Source organism: Sinohyriopsis cumingii, chromosome 17, assembly GCF_028554795.1.
Source record: "Sinohyriopsis cumingii isolate HCF-2022 chromosome 17, ASM2855479v2, whole genome shotgun sequence".
Taxonomy (NCBI): Eukaryota; Metazoa; Mollusca; class Bivalvia; order Unionida; family Unionidae; genus Sinohyriopsis; species Sinohyriopsis cumingii.
The window spans coordinates 30,422,021-30,439,972 of record NC_142977.1 but is presented as its reverse complement, the minus strand read 5'-3'; the positions used below and the strand labels follow the sequence as shown (position 1 = coordinate 30,439,972).

Here is a 17,952-nt window from a genome sequence, read left to right as displayed (position 1 = left end):
GGCTTTGATGTGTAATGGCTGTAATGCATTTTTGTTGCTCCTAGTTTATTTACTGTACAATCGTTTTACAGTGTAGAAGAAATAAATAATATGGAATACGTGAGTGTGGGAGTTCGAGGTACATTTGACCACCTGAAGGAAATGTATGTAGTACCTAGGTCAAATGTTCATCCACCCAACACATCAAATCCACTAGAAATGAATAGACAGACAGGGGCTTATGTTGTTACTCCATTCAAGCTATCAGACAGAAAGTAAGTATCTTTGTGTTTAACAACCATAGATTTTTTAATTAAATAAGAACTTTAAAAAAAAAATGTTTACTGTTATGCAAATGATGGACCCCAAGGAAACAACTAATATCTTGTATCGCTAGCCAGTGGCTTGTTCCCATTCAAGTGCTGTCAGCACAAGAGATTCCAGAGATGCAACAATGGTGCATGACTGTTTCCCTATGCAGGCAATTAGTATAGGCTCAGTAGGCATAGACAACTTCACCATCTTGCATTACAGACATTTCTGATCACTACTGACTTTAATCTTAACCAATTCCAAGAATTGGTTTAAAGTATTTGAAAAAGTCAAAATCACTAATGAAGTTGTGTTCAGGGGCTCAGGTACTCCCCCCAGATTGACTATAACCCTTGTACATACACCTTTAATACAATTTCCCTTTGATTGGGCACTCAGATAATTGAACATTAAGATTGACAGGTACCTGGTAGATTTTTCCTAAATTTTCACAAATCTAGTCAGGAAGACAAGATAACCTGCGAAGCTAAACAGCTTCTACTTGATTGTCTTTGGTACATTATCTTCAGTTTTAAAAAAGTGATTTTGGTTATAGCAAAGTTATAGGAAAAAGCTTTCCTTGTAGTTCACCGGCAGTGCTGAAGTAGTAGCTATTGATATTGGCTGGGTATTTAGTCTGTGTAGCTCTATTTTCTTCAAATATTTTGACCAGTTGTTACAGCTGACCGACATGCAAAGTTGCTGTATGACAGATCCAATTATTACACACACTTATGACATAGGATGGTGAGATTGATGTAGTAGGTTTAATATAAGTTGGGTCAGTTTAAATGTACTAGACTAGACATAGTAAAATATAGATATGTCCTACAGAAAAAAAGCATAGGAAATATATTTAATAGGTGTTTTAAAAAAAACATTGCTATGGAACAAACTTAGACGTACTAGTACATGTGATAATGCACACATCCATTGGTGGCTTTCCCATCACAACTTTAGACCGCTCTGGTGGTCTAGTGGTTAGAGCATCCGTCTCGGATGCAGCAGGTCCCGGTTCGAACCCCGGCCAAGTCATACCAAAGACTTACAATAAATTATACTAACAGCTGCCTCACTTGGTGCTCAGCATTAAGAGGTTAGTGTTAGGACTGGTTAGCTTGTTGTCAGGATAATGTGACTGGGTGAGACATCATGTTACATGTCTGCGGCATGATGCCTCAGTGCTATATATCACTATAAACTGTCACACTGCAGACATCATTGCGATATGACTGAAAAATTGTTAAAGCTACGTTAAAAATCTAAATCACATACACACCCATCACAACTTCAGCACTAATGTGACTGGTTTTAGTCAATATCATACATTTATATAGCAGTGATCTAGATAAAGGGCTAATCACATAAATTGGCATGTGACAATATTGGGGGGGTACGTGTCTAATACTCTTACTAAATATACATTAGACCGTGTCATTTCTTAATAGCAGTAACCCGCTGCTAAATGTACCTTGTACATTTTTGGTTGCAATGGATGCTAGCCAGTCAAATGCTGGGATTTACATTTAGAAAGACTGTTACATGCTTGGAAAATTATACTCCCATTTGTTAAGCATTAGAGGTTGAATGTAATGGATAAAACACCAGTTACAGTCTTCTTTTTTATGCCAAGCTGCTGTGTTTTTGAGCTGAAATTGGTGACTATAATGAGGCTAATTATTGATAAGATAGTCAATAAATGTATTGTAAGTTCTAAAAACCAAATGGCCCATATTTAGCAGAAAGGTACTTAGCTACTTGGCTGTATGTAGTTATTCTTAGCCACTTGGCTGTATGTAGTTATTCTTAGCCACTTGGCTGTATGTAGTTATTCTTAGCCACTTGGCTGTATGTAGTTATTCTTAGCCACTTGGCTGTATGTAGTTATTCTTAGCCACTTGGCTGTATGTAGTTATTCTTAGCTACTTAGTGGGGCCCCGAGTGGCCGAGTGGTCTGCAGTGCTCTCCGTTACGGATCACTGCCATCTCACCTCTGTCTGCATGGGTTCGAGTCTAAGATTCGGCCAATGTGGATATGTGAGAAAGCTTGCCAGTAGCTTCTCGTGGGTCGGTGGTTCTTCCCAGGTTTTCCTGGGTTCTTCCTCCGCCATTAATACTGGCTACCATGCATAGCCTATTGTGTGCTGAAAAATGGTGATAAAACCCACAACAACAACATTAGCTACTTAGCTATACATAATTAATGTTAGTTATCAGTTTTCTTTGGTCTTAGCAGAGGTCATAATGTCATTAACAATATTAAGATTCATGTTTAAGTTATTTTACTAAAATCCATGCACATCCAAAACTGCATAGCTTAAAGATTACACTATATTTCTTGATATTTTTTAGATAATTCGTGAGTAGAATCAGAATCAGAACATGTTTATCATATTTATTAAATAATAAAGCCTTATCCAGTGATAAATCCATCCTCACTTTTAAAACAGTTTTGATGGATATTTATTAGATAATAAACCCAAACTTTTTAACAAATTTATCAGACTGCTATCATGATTGCCTTATCATGGGAGAAATCTGTATTCTGGTGTTAACACAATTGTGGGTTCAAAGATGGAAGTTATATATCTGAGATTTAAAACAATCAATGAACCCAAAATTAACTGTAATCATTCCAAGTTAATTAAATTTATTTATCATTCAGATTGGGTCATGATGGATTGTGTTATAAAATAGACCATACTTTGAGCTATTTTCACATTATTTGCTTCTTTATTATATTTGGCTCTATTAAATATTTTTCATATTCTCATATAAATATTGCTACATACATAAAGATGCAGGACAGTATATTTATCAGTTAAATTTTCTTCAGAAATTTCTGCAAAGAGGGCAGGTATTAAAAAGTGGTTAGATAAAACATGAGACACCCTTCTTTCAGTTGGACAATTCTGGTAAACAGAGGCTGGGTGCCACCCTCTAGGAGAAATCCTGTAACCAGACTTAAGGGACAAGTAAGTTGAATCAAAAGCTGTGTTTCATTTGAGAACTTGGGGTTGAACTGACTTCATTTAATGTATACAGGTGTGTGCACATGCAAAATGTACCCAGTTTAGACTTTTTTGTGCACCCAAAATTTTCTCAAGGTTTGCACTGTGTGACTGTAGGAAAATTATAGACAAGGAAGAGATGTGAAAATTGTAGATTTGAACTGTTGTTATTGATTTAGGTTGTAACACTGCCAATGTGTGCTTCACACAATAAGCATATAAGTGACAGTGATCATTTGACTGGTTTTCAGGTAATATTCAAGAATGGCTCCATGCATCATATTTACATGTGTAAAATATGCACAAAAGACCAGTCTTTGACATTAAACATGTTTGCTAATTTAACCCTAACATAACTGACAGCTGATGATCCTTAGTTAGTGAACAGTTTTACTTTAAAGTTACCTTTGGATTTGTTTGTTTGGTGTTTTTTTTTTTACTTTTAACTTTCCAGGTTTTAAAATGTGGGCATTGTGAAACAACATCCTATGTTGTTGACTTCAGAAAATGACCTTGTACAAACTTCTCAATATTTCCTCACATAAATTCACTTCTAATACAAAATCATAAAATGGCTTCTTCTCAAACAATATTTGGCCCGTTTAGATCAAAATTTGGCACAGGGCATTCCGCCATTTATACATTTTAATTTGGAAATGCTGTCAAAAGTGGTTATTATGTTTATCCTCACTTTTTAAAACAATATAGGGATGCTGCAATATTCTCTATCTGTCCATCCATTCATCCGTCCATACATTCACCTGTATATCCATCCAGTGGGATTTAATGAAACTTTGTTATATCACCCCTGTTGTATCTATTTGCAAATGGGTGTGTCATCCATATCTCCCACCCTGGGGTCTGAGGTAGGAGGTCAAGGGGCAAATGGACACAAATTAAAATTACACCTGCATCTCTTAATAGTTTCTAGGCCAGCTTCATAATATGAAGTCATAGCTGGAAGACTTGTCATATAAGTGATGGATTTTGCATTATGGCATGTGGCTAAATTGTTTGGATGAGGTCAGTACAGTGAGGCAGGTATGCAGTAAAAGAATGACAGTCCATTACAACTACTCTGATTTAAAAATTTAACAACTTTGCCACAACATTTAAAACATTTTCTTAACTAACTAGACAAAATTTCAGAAAAAGCATCCCATCATAGATGTCAGCACAATTGTTGGGCTAACTACACCAAAATTCATATAGTTTATCCATATATAAATATCTCAACCATTTGTTGGATTAACTAAACCAAATTTCAAGGGATAATCCAGGCACTGATGTCCCCCAACCCTAGTTAGGATTTTGACCTGTTCAGGCTAGCAGTTTAATCTTGGGCCAACTTGTTCTCTTGATTTCTAGGCTTGGTAGGATATATTCAGTTTTCCCATAGTTTATTATGCACTATTCCAAGCAAATCTGGAAAAAATAATGTGTATTGCAGCATCCTTTTTGTGAAAAGGACAGGTGTCATAGAATTCACATTCTGTCTGTTCCATCATACATCAGTTAGTTTGTAAATCACAGCTTCTCATCCAGACTGTAATTTTATGCTATTCGAGTTAAGTTGGTAGCACCCACTGTGTTTACTTGTCATTGCTAGAGAGTGTGTTGTATATCTAATTTGGGGTCCTTTCTTGAAGGTCAAGGTCAAAGATCATGTTTTCAGAAAAGGCCTTTTAACACCTCAGCTGTAGAAGAAATAACTTGGCATGCTATAGGCATCTCTACTGGAAGATATGTCAGGTATCACAGTTTTAGTTATATCTTCAAGGTTACGGTCACATATCAAGCACTAACACCTTTGTGCTTCTCAGCATGCTAGACAGGGAATAATAAATTTACCAAATTTACTTAATCATTGTTTACTTATTCATTTCAGGTGAAAGGAGAAGTTGAACTTGTTGGTGTGATCAGGAAGAATGAAAAGGTATGACACCATTTGCGTGATATGTGTACAGTAAATAGTATTGGTACTTTAGGTACAGCTGTACCGACGTCTTTTTAGTTATTAGAGTTTTCAAGTAGCATAACCCCTAAGAATTACATATAGTTTAAAGATAAGGTGATTATTAAATTTCAGGCATTTATCTTAATCCTCACATTAAACAAGTAAATTTAATTTTAAGATGTTCCATATTACAATTAAAAAATATAAGTTCTGTTTAGTTTTTATCCAGACTATATAAACAACATTGATTTAAAATGTACTTGTCAGATATTATACAAGTATGCTAGAATGTTGCATACAATATAGTTCTCAATGTAAAAATTATTTCAGCAATAAAACTAGTCAGTTACACTTTCTATAGTGAGAAATGACACCAGATTTGATCAGCTGAGGTACAGTATTGTATTTCTGAACCAAAAATATTTTGTATTTATGAAAACAGTCATAGAAGTGTTCTTTTCTGGCATGTGGGTTTCAGTTTTCAAAGTGATTCTGTTACTCAGTGTTATAGTATTCAAAGTTATTCTGGTACTCAGGGTTATAGTATTTTAATTGATTCAGGTGCTCTTTGTTCATTCTGGGATACAGAATAGCAAAATTCATACTAATTTCTCATTACACCAAAAAATTATAAGAAGGGGCAAAAATTTTACAAAATATTTTCATACCCAGCCATCATTTCTTCATAGAATCAGTAATATATTTAGAACATTTCCCTCTTGTTTCAAATGAAAAGTGATCCCCCCTCCAAACATTTTATTTTTACAATAGATCCTGAGCCCATCCATATTCTGTGGAGTGGGGTAAATACAGTATAACCCATGGATATATGCATGACAAATTTTGTTCCATTTTGTATTTCATAAATGGCCAGGACATTTAACTGAGATTCCAGACTTGTATAACCATGCAATCTAGACTTTTCAATGAGATTATTTGCTGATTTCCTCTATTGTGATGGGGAAAAAAAGTATATTTTAATTTGGTGTTTTAATCAAGATAAGTCTAAGAGTGCATTGTCTTTGCAGTTTTTGTAATCATCCTCAGTAAAAAAACTAAAAGTTCTGTTCTTTATTTCTAGAGAGCTCTCTTTTTTTCTGAAGTAAGGGACAAGAGTTTTCCAGATTCATATAGATATCGGGACATTGATACATTGGCCGCCTCAGCAGGAACAGAACTTGTCTTTATTGATGCAGATTTTGGTGAGTGCTATGGTGCATTTAGTTGCTGCAGTGCTTATGCGTTCTATTCGTTTCAGCTGTTCGTTTATAACTAAAAGACTGAATGTACTCAGATCATTTATATCTAAAAGACTGGATGTACTCAGATCATTTATATCTAAAATACTGGATGTACTCAGATCAGTTCAATAATAGCTAATTTGATTTTCAGATTGCTGCCATATCTAAAACAGTTCTTGGAGCCACATCATACATGCCAAGCATTATGCTTTTTGAGTAGTCATTACAGTTTTTTCACCAAATTACATCTCATGCTTGACTATATGGATTACGCTTTTTTCATACATATAAAATGTTTTTTTGTCATTTTTATTATCATCTCTTTAATTCCACTCATATAAATTGAAGAGAATGTTTTTAAAAAAGTGACTGCTGCATAACAATAGCGTAAAAAGACTTTCCTTATTTGCTATATATAGCAACTGTATATGACCCATTTTTAAGAAAACAGTTGGGTTTCTTGATATGTGAACTTTGCCTCACAGATTCATTTTATTGATAAGGTAGTTAATTAGTGAACCAGTCTTTACTTTTAAAGAAAATGGTGCCAGATGTTAAGTGAAAAGCTTTACTGTATGAGTTGTGAATGTTATCTGACGGAAAATGTTAGAGCAGATGGATCTTTTCAAACTTCAAAACTTGTCAGATCTGAGAAAAGGACAAATTAACACCGCTTTACAAACCTTAAAATAAGAATATGATTCTAATGTATTACAAAACTCTGAGCACTTGGCTATGATCATTACAGTATTCCAGATCACGATCATTCAGCAAAAGTTAAACATGTACACTAGTTAAAGTGAGTGTTGAACATAAATAATTTTTCATTTTATTTTGTTTTATTCTGTTTCTCCCAGCTGCATTAATTTACCAGGTTAGTCGTAACAATATATCTTATTCATACCTGCTGTAAATAGTAATTCTGGCATGTAATATATTGATTACACTTTTTACGCCTAAATTACACTTTTTTTGCCATTTATAATAGCAATAATTATGCTTATGCCTCTCAGTGGGCATTCATTTATGCCTCATTGGCTGAATGGTTCGCATGCCAGACTTGAAACCAAAAGGGACTGGGTTTGACTCCTTCCATCAGACCAAACTGGGTCGGCAATGAGGTTGTGTACATGGGGAAGGCACTTTAATTGTCCTGGAACTAAATAACCTAAAAGCAAAACAAAACAGTTGTTTCCACTTTTGATGTATGGCTTTTCCACTAAGAAAAACATTTTCCATATTTATTCCATTTTTAGATGGAAATGGCACATTGTGGTTTACATTTTTCCATGATGTGCCAGTGTTTGATACAGAGTACAATATTTGGGGCAAATTTTTATTATGCACCCTCCCTCTTTATATCCAGAGAAGCTTGTTAACATTTTTACATATATGTGGATGACAATGTTAGATTTTAAGGTAGTAGCAACAAATTTCATGATTTTACACATTTGTAATTGTGCGCCTTAAGGTGGAGTATATTATGCTATGATATTTCCCCATCCACATCTGCCTGTTACCAATTTGATCTCTGCATAATAATTCGAGTTGTCGAACTTCTACAGTTACCAAACTTTTTGGAAGGCCTGCACTTTTGGGGTAAGGAAGAAGCATTGATTTAGGGGTAAGAAGGTCAAAGGTGAAGTACTCTGTGACTGAAAGAAGAAAAATATTTGATGCACAATAACATTGTTGATCTGCATCATACTTTGTGGACGACTTTTACTTGTGTTAAGATAAATGGCAATTAGGTTGGGAGTCAAAATACTGAAAGAAGAGAAGCGGTTTCTGTGCACAGATTTAAGTTACACAGAGGACTATTAAAGATGGGTCAGGTATATAATGTGCTGTTCATGGTACTTGTCTTAACTTTATGGACTTTTTTAAGGAATGCCAGGCCATTGTCTGATGCTACAGCTCATCATAACTATGATCACGCATGCTTAATATGAAAGTGCATTGTGTTGAATGGACTACAGCCTTCTCATTTGCCAACTGAAAATAAGTTATAAATGGGTGCAGTACATCATTTTCCTTTGGCCAATGAGAGGACAGCATTCTACTCAGTGAGTTGCACCTGCATATTAAGTGGGTGCCATGTTGAACAGTAGCATGGGAAAATGGTCTGACATACCGTAAAGGTATGATAGTAAGCCAAGCTTTGGAGAGGCATACCAAGTCGAATGCCTGAGTTAAAAATCTCTACCAAATTTATTACACTATGAGAAATCTGGCTTGAAATATTAGTGTTGATAGTTAAATAGGTGGCATGAGAAAGGAGAGGTGTCCTCCCTTGTATTATTATATAGTACATATATGACAAGTAAATTGTAAGCAATGATATGAGTACACATATGACAAGTAAATTGTAAGCAATGCTGTGAGCCCCAATGATGATGAATAATTGTGCAGAATAGTCACATGACTTAATCTTCAAACTGTAATCATTATTCTGTGTCTGAACCGCTATTGATGACTTGGATCTGAACTTGGAAACAATTTTCATTTTAATAGGCACTCAGTAACCCATTTTATTACCTGGGTTAATATCAACAGGCAGGTACCCATTAGCAGCTTTACTTATGACAGAATTTGTCTTTCTATAAGGGGATTACACATTTGTCAGCAATTATAACATATAAAGTATGAAAAGCTTAACTAATTGTTTTAAAAATTTAATAAATTTAAAATTTACAGAAATGCCATCAAGTTCTAGAATTAATCTGTTAATGTGATAATTGTTTACAAATTGTTTAATTGCTTAATTGTTTAAAAATTAAGAATAATTATCATTTGTGGTTGTCAGTACATCTGGCTGTAATTATCCCTGTTATCCCACTCACTGCATTTGAATGTATCTTGACGATGTTTATTTGAATCTTTCTGACATCAAATTTCTCAGTAATGATCAATCCCTCTTTTCATTTAGTCAAATTGCTTTCACTGTCCATTCTAACCTGAGAATGCCTGATGACATTTTGCACTTTTTGCAACCACTTACTCCATCATTAGCAATTCATAGTTATCACATGAGTTTCACAATTTTTACAAAGGAAGTGAGTCTGTCATGTGGTAAACTTTTTTTTCTTTCAGTCTAGTATGTTTAAATACAATTTTTAATCTACAAGAAGTCATTTTGTCATCTTGATAATTATCAGTGATAATAACAGTAATTATCAAAGTGACAAAATATATCATCTTAGGAACACAAAGCTGTGAATACATATGGGTTACTTACTTCATTGTATAGACAAAATTTACTTTTTTGGCATGTTGGAAAAAATGTTGTGTTGAATTTAGAAATAAACAAATATTAGTGATAGTCATGTCTGTAAACAGCCTTTATGTGCCTGCTCACAAGATGCAAATTTGACAGTTTTTGCACTTATATTTTGACCATGTTGGAGGTGGACATCCTTGAAGGGTAATTTTGAACATAAACTTGTCGGTGACATGGAACTTTGACCATGTAAAGCGGATAACCACTGGTCAAGGGAACTGTTCAAGAGTTGGACCACTATATCATAAAACACTTCATCCATTGGTAAATCCTCTTCCACTCCCCTCACTTTAAAAAAATTATGTGAAGTGGGCCACTCACCTTTTCCAGTGCCTGTTAAGACAGGTTTTAGAGTATTGTGATAGATTATATGAAAACAATACTGGCAAACACTGTTGTTAGCATATAGCATGCTGAATAAGTTACTTTAGTTTTATTAATGTCATTGTTTAACAAGAATTAGTTTAAAGTTCTATTTAATATTACCCTTTCCAATAAAGCTTCATGGATCCTATTTCAATTGCACTCAGCTTCATGGACTCCTAGTTCATCTACACTCAAGTTTCATGCATCATGGTTTGCCAACACATAGCTTCATGGACTCTATTTCAGTTACACTCAGTTTCATGGACCCTATTTCAGTTGCACTCAGCTTCATGAACCCTATTTCAGTTGCACTCAGCTTCATGGACCCTATTTCAGTTACACTCAGCTTCATGGATCCTATTTCAGTTGCACTCAGCTTCATGGACTACACTCACGTTTCATGCATCCTGGTTTGCCAACGCTCAGCTTCATGGACCCTATTTCAGTTACACTCAGTTTCATGGACCCTATTTCAATTGCACTCGGCTTCATGGACCCTATTTCAACTGCACTCAGCTTCATGGACCCTATTTCAATTGCACTCAGCTTCATGGACCCTATTCAGCTTCATGGACCCTATTTCAGTTATGCTTAGTTTCATGGACCCTATTTCAACTGCACTCAGCTTCGTGGACCCTATTTCAGTTACACTCAGTTTCATGGACCCTATTTCAATTGCACTCAGCTTCATGGACCCTATTTCAGTTACACTCAGCTTCATGGACCCTATTTCAATTGCACTCAGCTTCGTGGACCCTATTTCAGTTGCACTCAGCTTCATGGACCCTTTTCAATGCACTTAGCTTCACGGACCCTATTTCAGTTACACTGAGCTTTATGGACCCTATTTCAGTTACACTCAGTTTCATGGACCCTATTTCAATTGCACTCAGCTTCATGGACCCTATTTCAATTGCATTCAGCTTCATGGACCCTATTTCAACTGCACTCAGCTTCATGGACCCTATTTCAATTGCATTCAGCTTCATGGACCCTATTTCAGTTACACTCAGTTCCATGGACCCTATTTCAATTGCACTCAGCTTCATGGACCCTATTTCAGTTACACTCAGCTTCATGGACCCTATTTCAGTTACGCTCAGTTTCATGGAGCATATTTCAATTGCACTCAGCTTCATGGACCCTTTTCAATGCACTCAGCTTCACGGACCCTATTTCAGTTACACTCAGTTTCATGGACCCTTTTTCAATTACAATCAGCTCCATGGACCCTATTTCAGTTACACTCAGCTTCATGGACCCTATTTCAGTTATGCTTAGTTTCATGGACCCTATTTCAATTGCACTCAGCTTCATGGACCCTATTTCAATTGCACTCAGCTTCATGGACCTATTTCAATTGCACTCAGCTTCACAGACCCTATTTTAGTTACACTCAGCTTCACAGACCCTATTTTAGTTACACTCAATTTCATGGACCCTATTTCAATTGCACTCAGCTTCATGGACCCTATTTCAATTATACTCAGCTTCATGGACTCCTAGTTTACCTACACTCAAGTTTCATCTACCCTATTTGACCTGCGCTCATAAACTGACTTTTTTGTGGAGGCATCTCAAAGAGAATATCTTGGGCATCCCAAAACTTGATGACTTTGACCAAATTTTAATGTTTGAATGACTTTTTCTTTCACAGTTTATTACTTAAACATTAATATTTTGGAACCACTTCATTTACTCATGAAAAATAATATGTAGATACAACTCGAGGACAGTAACCAAACCAATCTATAAAATTAGGTCAGTGCAACCTAACTTTTTTACAAGTGACCTTTTGTTTTCATTTTTGGCGCTTATTTGTTACACACTAAATATTTTGATTCCTGTTTCACCTACATTCCTGAAAACTAATATGTGGATGCATCTAAAGGAGACTGACCAACCATACCAAAATTAGCTCACTGTGGTCTAATTTTAACTTCTGAGTGATATTAGTTTTTTAAGCTGTCCAGTTGTTATACCTGCAATACATTGGACCTGTTTTACCTACATTTCTGAAAATTGGTGTATGGATGCAGCTCAGAAAGAATAACTTGACCATTCTAAAAGTGGTCACTGTGACCTAATTTTAGGCTTTGGTGACTTCGTTTTGAAGTATTTGTTTATTACATCCAGACTAATCAGAGTTTGTATCTATTCGGTGCTGATGTAAGTTATCATGTTGATATATTATCATGACTAACATGTTGCAATAATATTTCCAACCACTACACTGGTACATTATCACAACTTAAACATTGCTATAGTTTTTCCAACTCCTACACTGTTACATTATCACAGCTGATACATGTTTCCAACTCCTCCACTGATACATTATCACCATTAATACATTGCAATAGTATTTCCAACTCCTACACTGATACATTATCACAACTGATGCATGTTCCCAACTCCTACACTGATACATTATCACAACTAATACATTGCAATAGTATTTCCAACTCCTACACTGATACATTACAGTAATATTTCCAACTCCTACAATGATACATTATCACAACTAATACATTGCAATAGTATTTCCAGCTCCTACACTGATATATTATCACAACTGATACATATTTCCAACTCCTACACTGATACATTATCACAACTAATACATTGCAATAGTATTTCCAACTCCTACACTGATATATTATCACAACTGATACATATTTCCAACTCCTACACTGATACATTATCACAACTAATACATTGCAATAGTATTTCCAACTCCTACACTGATACATTATCACAACTAATATATTGCAATAGTATTTCCAACTCCTACACTGATACATTATCACAACTAATACATTGCAATAGTATTTCCAACTCCTACACTGATATATTATCACAACTAATACATTGCAATATTGTTTCCAACTCCTACACTGATACATTATCACAACTAATACATTACAATAATATTTCCAACCCCTACACAGACTCACTACCATTGTTTATTGGGTTTAAATCCTGTCCAAATAGATATTGGTGGTCTGTTATGGTTTATCTCTACATAAGGCACTTAGTTCCGATTGCATAAGTCCTCCAAATCAGTCATTGTATTGTCAGCTATTCCAGATATATCCCTGTTCACAAGTAAACACCTTGTTTATAACTTCTACGGTTCAGTGATGGTATGTGAAATTACTGGGTATGTCCAGCCACTTTCTAGCACACTATATATTTTAAGTGATATTATAACTTGTTATTAACTTGTTGTTATTTTCTGATTCCAGCAAGTACTGTTGAAGGAGGACCAATAGGTGGGCAGACCAGGATGCATTTCCGAGATCAACATTTAAGTTATGCAACGACATGGTAAGTTCCCTTTCATATATATTTTTAGCCCACCTTGACAACAGGATGACCATAGTCTGTTGCCTATAGTAAAAAATTGTGACTTTCAGTTTATTTTTTTAAAATACTAGACTGATTTCAACCAGATTTGACATCAACATATGGGCATGAAGGTTTGTACAAATGATGCGCATTGACTATTGTGGGTTGGTGGTAAAGCTGAGTTCTTCTTCCACCAGTTATTAGGCCACCATGTACAGCCTATTGTGTGCTGAAAAATGGATTAAACCCACAGCAACCTAGATCTTCCATATCTCATTCTCACAGACTACACTTGACCTAGAATATCTATGTCTCATTCTCACAGACTACACTTGACCTAGAATATCTATGTCTCATTCTCACAGACTACACTTGACCAAAAATATCTATGTCTCATTCTCACAGACTACACTTGACCTAGAATATCTATGTCTCATTCTCACAGACTACACTTGACCTAGAATATCTATGTCTCATTCTCACAGACTACACTTGACCAAGAATATCTATGTCTCATTCTCACAGACTACACTTGACCTAGAATATCTATGTCTCATTCTCACAGACTACACTTGACCTAGAATATCTATGTCTCATTCTCACAGACTACACTTGACCTAGAATATCTATGTCTCATTCTCACAGACTACACTTGACCTAGACTGCCCGTATCTCATTCTTGGTGATATTATTTGACCTGGTTTTAGATTTAAAACCAGTGAATGGGAGATGTCGTATTAAACAAAACACACAAAACAACAGAATTAAAACTTTGTCACATGAAATCTGAGCAGAAAAAAGTAATCCACATATGACATGATAAAAATTTAAGGAGCATATGTACAAAATGATTTACTGTATATACTCGCATATAAGCCCGTTCATGTATAAGCCGACCCCCCCAAACTGAACAGGTATAAACACTAAAAAGTGCATGACCCATGTATAAGCCAGCCCACAACTGCGCGACATCTCAAGATGCACGAGGTAAGTTCTAAATGTGTTTATTTAGGCAAACTTTTCTTTAACAAAAATTACATGTATATTTAAATAATTTATTTAATTTTCTATTTTCTTATTGTTTCTCCGTAAGTTAGATTGGTGCATGATCTGATTGAACGGTGACAAGAATTTAGCAATCACGAGTTGCTGTAACACTACCTATCCCTTTTGACTTGATTAAATTTTGTTTATGCATTATTTCATTGGACATTTTATATCAGTGCACCAGTAATTACTTTTTTCCTTTGCTTTGAAATTGTAAATACCCAACTCTTTAAAATGTAATCCCAGTATGACAACACAACGAACATCAATACGGTTCGATTCAACACTTGCAATTAGGCTACTCTACATATTTATATAATGGCACCACCGCATGTACATTGTAGATTTGATTGCACGCTGATTTAAGCACATCCCATGGAGTTGAATCATGGGCATTATTGAGCTAAACTTTATGATATTTCCAAAATACAATAATGAAGTTTCAGAAATAATGCTTCAAAAATTATGCTAATACTGCAAAAGATGAATTGTAGTTTGCTTTGATGTATGCAACCTTACACCATACCTGTCAACTTTCACGACAGGAGGGCGAAAAAAAAACTCCTGATTTTGGGAGTCACTCCACGCCTACCTCTCGATTTCATATCTTCCAATTTTTGCAGAGAACTCCCGATTATTACATTATGTCTTCGATTTTCATTTCTTCTAAACAAGAAAAGTCCTACATGTTCTGTTGTATCACCTGTGAATTATTGTTGTGACAAAATAATTACTAGAAAGAATTTGCTTCTTCACTAAATAGAATATTAAGTATAAACAGTATCCACGTGAATAATTTTTTGTAATAATTCTACAACAATAAAAAAAATATAAAAAAATAAACTAGAACAAAAAATAAACCGCAACATATATAAAATCATCCATAATTAATTTCAGTCCCATGAGTGATCACTACGAATGCTGTAACTTGATATGCTAAAGCGCCATTCCCATGAAAGAAACTTACACGAGTGAACACCTGGCATTTTTATACCATATACAGTAGTCCCCCTCTTGAACGGCCCCCCCCTAACCAGCGGCCATCCGCTCCTTACGGCCAGAATCCGTTGGCACCAACGAGTTTGTATTCAAAAGTACCCCTCGCGAAAGACGACCCGGCTAACGCGACCAGCAGCCAGCACATTATTGCAATAATATAAAATTTACCCCTTACAAGCGGCCGCATTTTATTTGAATATGTATCCAGAACCAGTATTTTATTCATAACATGTGTTAAGTAATCCGATTTCTGTTTCCCCAATGTCAGGTTTTCATTACAGAAAGAAGTGTTGAGTAAAGTACATTTACCACTAAGGTTAATATTATATCATTTATGCCTCACGAGAAGCCAAATTTATTCCATAAAAACCGAGAAAGACTCAACCTTTAATCCATACAAAAGGGTACGTACATGTAATCCAATTAGCCTTACTGCTGTGTTATCATAAGATGTCTGGTTTAGGCACTGATAATTGTTAAAATTACAATTATTGAACAGTAGTAACAGCTGAAAAGTGGCAGTATCGATGTACAATACCTAAGTCAGCAGGAAAATGGTTTGGTAGCCTTTATGGCTTCCCTTAGTAAGATGTTGAGCTTGTTCACTTTGATAATCAGTGGCTATTACTACTGACAATAATTGTCAAAATTACGAATCCTAACAGCCGCAAGGTCAAATCTGCCTGATGTTAATGGTACATATTGAAGCCGTTTTGGCTTCTCTCACTTAGTGTAAAGAAATGTATAAAAACAATAGGGTACCAGACTGCGACTAATGAATCACGTGACAAGATCACTTCCTTTAAAAACACACGGCAATTTGTTTAGATGTATACAAAATTGTTTTATCAGTATTGTAGTTGGCAGCATGAATAACTTACTACAAAAAGATCAACATGTCACTGAGGAAAATAAAAATTCTCAGTTTAGAGGAGAACGTGAAAGTAATTCAACTGATGGGGGGGGGGTGTCGTCGAGGATCCTTGCAGAAAACTAATGTCGGGAAGACTCAGATAAACAATATCGTGAAAGATAATGAAACAATTCTGCAGAAGTGGGAAGGTGAAATGGACGGAGAAAGGAAGATTGTTTGAGCCAGGAGACATTTGTATCCTGATTTGAATGACAAGAAAAAGCAACAATTTTGTCAGTTGAATTGGGATATGACGACTTTACTGCAAGTAACGGATGGTTGCACAGATTTCAAGTGCGACACAATATCAAGTATTCTGTCCTTAGTGGAGAATCAACTGATGTTAATAATGAAGTTGTCGAAGATTGGAACAAAAGACTAAACGATATATGCAGGGGATATGACAGCAAGGATATTTTTAATGTGATGAGACTGGTTTGTTTTTTAGACTTACCAACAAAGTGACAGATGATGTGAACTGTAACATAATTATAAAGACAGTTTTAAAAACTATATCAATGGTTATTCATAGCATTCTTTTGAAAATGATGACACAGTTTGTTTTACATTTATTTCACATCATGCATGTGATTTTTTAATTAAAATATTAAATATTTAAAATTAAATGTACTTGTGACTTTCTTCATATCTATTTACTATTCGCATTTGTCATCCCCTTCTAGAAAGGCCACCCACATTATAAGGCCACTTCCCCGCTGCATTAGGGGTGGCCTTATAAGAGGGGGACTACTGTATACCAATGTTAATTACACTGGTTAAATTAAAAGAAGGAATGAAAATATATACCACGCAGCAAATGTGTCATCAAAAAACTAATTCGAAATATGTTTTATAATAAACAATACTAAATGCTTTATGAGCTGATAATAAGGAAATAAGGTCGGATATACAAAGAGGGGAAAATAGTTGCCGCATGTAAGGTACCATGAGGCTGGCTATTTTGGTACCTTTCGTTCAACAAAATTGGGAATCCTTTATTTGCCAATCAATTGCTGGTGCTTGCGTAACACACAATAGTGTAGAACATGGTTTCTTTGAATTTTGATGGAGGGCCAGTCGTTTCCACAACATAGTTGCATCGATAAGGATTAACTTTTAATTAGTCACGCTAGCTTTCTTGCTTGTTTATTTAAGACTAATCTTTAGCTATTGTGCAGTTTGACCACAGCTGACCAGAATATGAAAATAGGGCACGTCCTGGGCGAAAATATGGCACGTCACAGGGAGAAATGGGGAGTCTTTTTACGAATTTCACATATATTGGACCAGGAAGATCAATCAATATTTAGTGAAAACAAGGCTTTAAAAATGCCACAAGAAACCTCCCAATTTTAGGTCTTGATCTCTTTTTTTTATTCAGTCTCTATACTTGGCTTTTGAAAAGTTCATAGATATGCCTTACACCCCATTTTACCAAATTACGGTAACCGTGCTAATATTATGGAATAAAAGGCAATTACACATCAATGTATTGGTAT

At 35.3% G+C, this 17,952-nt stretch overlaps 1 protein-coding gene across 1 annotated transcript in view; it reads left to right on the top strand.

Moving 5' to 3' along the window:
• LOC149778348 (surfeit locus protein 1-like) overlaps window positions 1–17,952 on the top strand; it is a 31,114-nt gene that overhangs the window by 7,350 nt on the left and 5,812 nt on the right. Inside the window, exons 4-8 of the mRNA XM_089939169.1 lie at window positions 72–254; window positions 3,194–3,266; window positions 5,191–5,238; window positions 6,341–6,461; window positions 13,392–13,473. Of these exons, the coding sequence (XP_089795295.1) occupies window positions 72–254; window positions 3,194–3,266; window positions 5,191–5,238; window positions 6,341–6,461; window positions 13,392–13,473 (507 nt within the window). The remainder of the gene's footprint in view (window positions 1–71; window positions 255–3,193; window positions 3,267–5,190; window positions 5,239–6,340; window positions 6,462–13,391; window positions 13,474–17,952) is intronic.